This window comes from Arachis duranensis, chromosome 8 (assembly GCF_000817695.3).
Source record: "Arachis duranensis cultivar V14167 chromosome 8, aradu.V14167.gnm2.J7QH, whole genome shotgun sequence".
NCBI lineage: Eukaryota > Viridiplantae > Streptophyta > Magnoliopsida > Fabales > Fabaceae > Arachis > Arachis duranensis.
In genome coordinates, this window is record NC_029779.3 from 41,391,188 (window position 1) to 41,398,722 (window position 7,535).

The 7,535-nt window shown below is 35.5% G+C and overlaps 1 protein-coding gene across 1 annotated transcript; it reads right to left on the reverse strand.

Annotated features, from left to right (window-relative positions):
- Positions 1-1,563: 1,563 nt before the first annotated feature.
- Positions 1,564-6,724, reverse strand: LOC107462763 (histone-lysine N-methyltransferase, H3 lysine-9 specific SUVH1). The gene is made up of 3 exons (XM_052252808.1): positions 6,587-6,724; positions 3,854-6,447; positions 1,564-2,098 (listed from the first exon to the last, which is right to left on the reverse strand). Exon 2 carries the CDS (start codon positions 6,308-6,310, stop codon positions 3,917-3,919), a length of 2,394 nt encoding a protein of 797 aa, XP_052108768.1. The 5' UTR covers positions 6,311-6,447; positions 6,587-6,724; the 3' UTR covers positions 1,564-2,098; positions 3,854-3,916.
- Positions 6,725-7,535: the final 811 nt, after the last annotated feature.

Below are 7,535 nucleotides of genomic sequence, written 5' to 3' on the forward strand. Positions count from 1 at the left end.
GATCTCCTACAAAAAGGAAGACAACAATGTATCCAAGTCGGTTCAAATACACCCAAGCATCAACTTAAATACACCCAAGCAACAACTTAATATACACCTATAATTTTAAGCTAGTTACCTGTTGCATTGATGCCAAGCGCATGACCTATTTTTTTGGTGTTATTTGGAAAGAACCATATCCTGTCTTCAGTTTGTTCTCTCCAAGTTTGAAGTTGTTTGCCAGCTCCCTTAAGAGTTGGTGATCCACCCTTAATGGTGGGATGTGCATCAACCCACCGAATCCAAGATCCCTCACAATCGCCTTCTTCTCCTCAGTCATGTTTCTGAACTTATCACTCAGGAGATGTGTGGCACACTTAAGGTCTTTTATTTGGTTTCTTGCTGCCATTTTCTCTGAAACGAAAAATACACCCAAAGATATCAGTAAGATACACCCATATATATATGAGTCAGATACACTCATTAATAACAATAAGATACACCCATTGATAACAGTAAGATACACCCATATATATGAGTCAGATACACCCAAAGATATCAATAAGATACATATATGAGTCAGTACACCCAAAGATATCAACAAGATACACCCATTGATTACAGTGAGATACACCCATAGATATTATTCAGATACATCCATATATATTAGTCAGATATCACTCAAACATGCTTCAATATCAAGCCACATTACAAGGTCAAGCAGTATACACCCCCCAATCTACGGAATAAACCCCCAAAAATCAACAAAAATAGCAGGAGAACTTAGAACAACAACGTAGAACGACGTAGAACTTAGAACAACGACGTAGAACTTAGAACAGTGTAACAAAGAAGTAAGAATAATAGTAAACCCTAGAAGAACGACGTAGAAGAAAAGTAAAATATACAAGAATCTTAATGAACTTACGTTGAGTATCGTTGCTTTGTTTTCTCTTCAGATTCTTCACGGAGAGTTTGATGGTGTTTTGATGGAGGTTTCGAACAACGATTTGTATATTTTGAACTTCGATTTTCGCTCGAAAATGGAAGGGTTTCCTTGTTTTCGAATCGCTTTGGGAAGTGAAAGAAGTGGAAGAGTCTGCCATAACTCGTAGCATACGTAACCGTTTGAGTGTTGAGCGCGTGAATGTGACGTTCCATGTAATCTCTCTTCATGCGCGTGAGTTGTATTTGGGCTGGGCCAACTTGTAAGCTTGTATCTGTAGCAGGCCCGCATTTAATGGAGCTCTCCAAATAATTTCCAAGATTGCATGTATGATTAAATTTAACCTAAGATTTTTTTTTTCATTTTCTTCTTTACTTTGCTTCATCTTGTGTTGTTACTTATTTCTGCTCCTTTTCATTCTTTTGTTTATATTATTCTTACTATTCTATTGCTGCTGCTTCCTTTTCCAAAATGTTAGAATATACTTTGGATTAAATAAAAATAAGTTAGCAATTCAATCCAATAAAAGGGAATCTAAGAAGAAATATCAAACGGTTTTACTAAAATCATGTTAGGGGCGTTAGAAGTTAGAACCTAAATCAATCTAAATTAAAAATCAATGAGAAAACCCTGCAATATTTTGAATTGAATTAAATTTTATTTCTAACAAATCCTAGCTATTGAACTTGATGTTATGAGAGTGATATCATCGAATCACACTCCATTAACCATAATAAAGACTCAGATCCCAACATAAAAAACTAGGTACAATTAACAACTCTCCCAAAAGTAAGCATAAGAGTCTAGTGAATGCTGATAATAACGCTTTTGATTGGATAACCAGCATGGTTTCACAAATCGGCTTCTTTAATCCCAAATATGAAAACAAGTATCCTCTAAATCAACATTAGTTGGTTACATAACTCAAGGACTGAAGATTAAATATGATGATACTTTCTAGTCCCAAGAATCATAACTACACACCTCACTCAAAGTTTCCACCCTATAAACTTAGACTGGGCAAGAATTTTCTAACAATCTAAACCAACTAGTTTACTTTTCCTTTTCAAAATCTGGGTGGATCAATTTGAATAATCAAAGCAAGCATGTGTCAACTAAGTTGGAACAACAAAAGTGGATTCTGCCATTGACGACATCACATGCCTTCTTCACCTGTCAAATAGAAAAAACTGTATTAGACAAAGACATACAGTTTCATTGGCCATATGCTTTTTAAGGCATGTTCCTAAAATTGTACAAAGCTTTATAAACCAAGCAACGACAATGACAACAACAAAGCCTTGTGTGTTTAAAGTGCATTTATGCTTAAATCTCTTTTTAATATTTAATCATGAATAAGACTTCATAAACTGAAACAGAAAATTTCAGAGACAAGTGATATAACAGCAATTAACAAGGACTGTGGCACCAATGACATTCAAAAGCACACACCCAGAACCAAAGAATGCGGAAAAAAAAAATTAAAATTAAATAACAACCCCTGTCATGGAGTTCACTATGCTGCGAGATTGTGCACCCTAAATATTATCATGCAAAATTTATAGTACTTTTCATATGAAGTATCGTTTCATAAACATTTTTACAGTATCGTTTTCAACTGATTCCATCTCTAAAATGTCACAAGGCACCTCCTAATTACAATAAACTCGTTTGTTTACCAAGTTTGTTACCCTGTTTCATTATCCACAGGCCACAGAACTACATGAATATGTTCAAAACCATGCTTAGTGCGTTACTAATGAATGAAAGGATAAGACGACCAAGTTTTTTAATGCCATAGAGACAATTTTATGGTAGTTGTCGACTTCCCAACACAATCCTAATCACAACCTATGTAGTGATTGGCAACAAAGGCAAATGCAGTGTTACACAACAGCTTAAGCAAAAGAAGTCTATATCTATATGTTTCTACACTTCAAAGCTTGACTTCAAAAGCTAATAGACCCAACAAAAGAAAGGAAATTTTTTTTATAATTATTGTGTATATAAAATCAGAGTCATAAACTCAATAGCATCTGAGGAGAAATGAATGCACTATCAACTAAAATCCCTTGTTGAATGGAAATGTAAACTTACCTAGTTTGTAGGATCTTGGTTGCATTAACCATTTTTTTACTTTCGAGTTTCAATAAAGTACATATACAATATGATGAATGCATTTATACATGTTTTAAGTTGCTTATAGTAGAAAACTTATCATGTAAGCTTATTAGCTAATTGTTGATTATTGACTTATTTTAAAGTGACTTTTCAGGTTGAGAAAATAAGCTAAAAATGGATAGTTAGATAGGCTGTTATGATGAATTTATCCAATCTGTTTTATCGAGAAAACACAATCCAATCCTTTGAAAGCTTAAACATTTGTTTACAACGACACAACATAAGCCCATTCAAGCAACTGCATCAGGCATCACATGTAACAGAAAATTTCAAAAAGCCATCGATGCATTCACTCAAATCGACGATAAGCCAAAAGTGGGAGTAACTGTAAGAAGCATGTGCTCCGAATAGTACAAGGGAAAAAAAATTGACAAGAAAACATGATGCATGCATTCTCATAGATTACTAAGTTGTTTCATGAATGGTCAAACAAAGGGGTTTAAGGGGAGGGGGGGAAAAACTGCTACATGTGTATATATCAATGACCACTCCAAAACAGTTGCTTCCTGAATAACTAGCATAAACACTTAAAATGGTCTGACCAAGATTGTTGCAAGCCTTTCCTATGCAAAACTGAAAAACATTAAGATTCTTGATATTGTATCAACTTTGACAAAAAGGGCAACATATAACAAGAAGCAAAAAAATATTACAAAGAAGAAACAAAAATAGAACCCAGTACTCATTTCTCATAAAGATCATATCTGAATAACTAAGGAATTTGGAGACATGAAAGAGATAACAAACCTCTTCATCCTTGGATACAATTGCTAGCAACACGCAGGTCTATAAGAAACAGCAGCAAAAATGTCAACCAAAAGAACCATAACATTTTGGGGATCCACAAAAGCATTTCTTCCTTCCCTTGGATGAACTGCTACCCTCAGCATGACCAGAGCGGGTAACTCCATAATCATATGTTAACTCTGTCATCGGAGGAATGTGTCTTAGGGCAAAAAATGCAATGTGAAGGAAGGATTGATTGTTTTCATGATATACAACTGGCTGCCAGAAAACATTTGGGGAGCAACTATGATTCATGAATCTAGCCACGTTCCCAAAATCTTTGGCGCTTATAATTAGATGGGATTGTATATCATAATCTTCATTGCCATCACTTGAAGCCCCGTCTTCCAATAAGCTAGGTTCATAGTTCCACTTGAAAGGTTTAAAAATACGGCTTGTATCAAATATGTACTCATTATCTCCTTCCCTCCCGTTCACACTTAACTTGGCTCTGTCAACAACTTCTCCTGCATACTCACAAATAAAAGTACCAGCACGAATAGGATCCAATGATCGAAGACCCCACCCTCGATCCATCGTTTTGAACACTTCCATGTAATGCTTTAAACCAGACTGGGACACTCGATTTTTGCAATTCGGAAGACAACGACACATAGAGCCACATTCATGAACCAATGGCTTCCGACTTACTAGAAAACCATTTGCAATATATGGAAAATCACCAACATTTCTTTGAATGCAAGAGCAACTCAAATCTCCTGGGACACATGCTTTGTTACAATTGCATCCATGAGAAGACATAATTGAACCAAATGGTTTTGGGTTTTTGAGAGAATGAACATAAGTGAAGAAACCAGGACCCTTTGCATTATCAACCTCATTGACAAGTGATACAGGAATACTCTCGATTCCTGAAGAGAGATCTTTAATAATAAGACCACTCCTTGAAAGGGTGCCTTCTTTCCATTTCTGAACTGATTTCCAAACAGCAAAAGCACTGGGCTGTTCAGGCAATCTTACAAACTTATACTTAAAAATGCCACCACCAGATTTCCCCCTTTCTATCCAAGAATCTTGGATTTTATACAAACCATCGTAAACATATATTTTTGTGCTTTTGTTAGTAGCATCTTTCAGTCCACGGATGACTCTTACTTCATTATGCCGTTGTGAACTTTTATCCAAAGCAAGATTACCCCTTTGAAGCTTCTGATCAGTCGCATTCTTATCTTTCTTGTGGAAGTCACCCTGACCACTATATACCAAAATATCATTATCCTCTGTATCATCATCATATTCTCCAGAGGAAACAATGCTTAGAGCCAAAGGTTCCTCCTGAGATTCACATTTCATAGTCGCATAGTCGATTCCGCTCATTGTCTGTCCATGTAAGCCCACGAGACATAACTCCATTCGTAGGTAGAAAATGTCACCAATCTCAATCCCAGGCACTACTCCTATTCTCCTTCTCAGGTTCGTTCGAACCCCTCTGAGTGTCATAGTATTGCTAGCTCTTAAATCTGCACGCTTGATAACACCAGTCGTGTTCAATTCCTTGGCTTCTTCAAGTTGCAATAGCCTTCTTCGAAGAGCATCAAATGTCATGAGTACAAAATTAACTGTCTCACGGTCAGCGTCACTCCTTTTTTCTGGACTAAGACTGATCGACGAAGACAATACAAAATCTGAATCTTGATTTACCCTGCTCCTCTTTTGGGATGATTTGGTGCCTTGTGAATTTGGTTCTGAACGCTTTTGGGCATTAGCAACACCATTGAACCCTTCAAATGATGAACCAGCATCCGCATTAGGTCCACGTAGGTTTACTTCTTCAACTAGGGGGCTCCTATAGACCCGTAATGGAGTCGGAGCCGGTATAGATGTGTTAGATGACTTGCAACCACGCATATGTGGTGCCATACAATTTTGGTCATTAACAACACCATTGAGCCCATCCACGGACGAAGAACCATCACCATTTCCTCCGTGCAGGGTTTCTTCTTCATCCAGAGGGCTCCTAAAGGACCTTAATGGAACCGGAGCTGGAATAGAACCAGGAGGTGGTTTGCTTCCACACATATCTGGCGCTGCATGGTTTCGGTCATTAGCAGCACCACTAAGCCCCTCCATTGATGAAGAACCATCACCATCAGCTCCACGCGGGGCTTCTTCTTCAACTACTGAACTCCTAAATGACCTTACTGGCGCAGGCGCAGGAGCCGGAACCGGAGCTGGCGCAGGAGCCGGAACCGGAGCTGGCGTCGGAGCAGGGGATGCTCGAGATTCTTGATTTACACCCACGGGCAAAAATGGAGAAAATCCATATGGGGGCTGGGCAGATGTAGAACCTAGCGTACATTCCGGGAACACTGGTGCCAAACTACGCAAGGGTTTAACATCTACAATCCCTAACTTATAACCAGAATCTGATGAGTTTTGACATAACCCTTCTTCCATTATTATAACCCTCCCTAACTTTCAATAAAGTAACAGTACAAGCAAGCTTCATAAGTTAAAAATTAGTCACCTTTGTTCTTCCTTCAAATTCACAACTTCATAAAGCAACACTCAACTTGGAATATCTCGTCATTTTGCTGCAGAAAACCACAAAAAAATAAAGTGTTAGAAAAGTACGGGAAAATGAAATCAAAGCAATAGATTCCATTGAAACACATATAAAGAAGCAGTTTACGAGAATCTGAATATAAAACAGGAGAAATTTCAAATTTTTACCAAAAGAAGAATAAATCTTCGTGGTGCGAGAAAAGTGAGTAACTTGCAATAGATTCTTCTTCGTGCGAATAGAAAAGTCTAGTCGGCAGAGAAAATGAAATGAAAATACACCGTAACTTTTCAATTGTTGTGAGGAAGAGGAAGAGGGACAGATAACAATTAAACTAACTAAGCTTTTATTAAGCTTAGTTAGTTTAATTGGGGTTCAATCAAAATAATTAAATTATAATAAAATAACTATAACTAGTGTATTAAATAGAATGAAATGGCAATTTCAATTCAATATTTTATGAATTATATTTATTTATATTAGGTTAAATATTATATGTGTTATTTAGTAATTTTCTATCTCATTACAACTATCTAATCAAATCTTTTTAAACATCAAACAATTCTATTACAATAAATATATAAATTGGTATAGTATGTCTGGAATTTTTTAAATAAATTAATCTATTTATAAAATTATTTTCTAAATATAATTGATTAAATTTTCAATTTCTCAAAAATATTATAGACTAAATTATTGTTTTATTTTACTGTAGTTTAATATTATAATATTTAAAAATTAAAGACTAATTTATTTTTATTTTCTTAAAATTGGATTTTGTTTTATACAAAATGAAAAAATACTACTCTATGATGTGTTTTGAGAGTTGACTTCTTTATAATAATTTTACAAAATTTCAGCTTAATATAACAAAGTTTTAATGACATTCTTAAAAGTTTTAATTGAATTTATATTAACACATATTAAGTATATATTTAATCAATAATGACATTGAGATTTTACTCTTTACTGTAATAAAATTATGGGCAATTTACGTTTTTAAATTGTTTCAACCCTAAATTTACGTAAATGCACTGCTTCAAAAATAATTACGCAATTACGTTGTTTCACTATATTATATAAACCGCTACTGGCAGTAGCGGTTTATAATTACACAGA

Coding starts and splice junctions, on each gene's coding strand:
- LOC107462763 (XM_052252808.1), bottom strand. CDS start 6,310: ATGGAAGAAGGGTTATGTCAAAACTCATCAGATTCTGGTTATAAGTTA.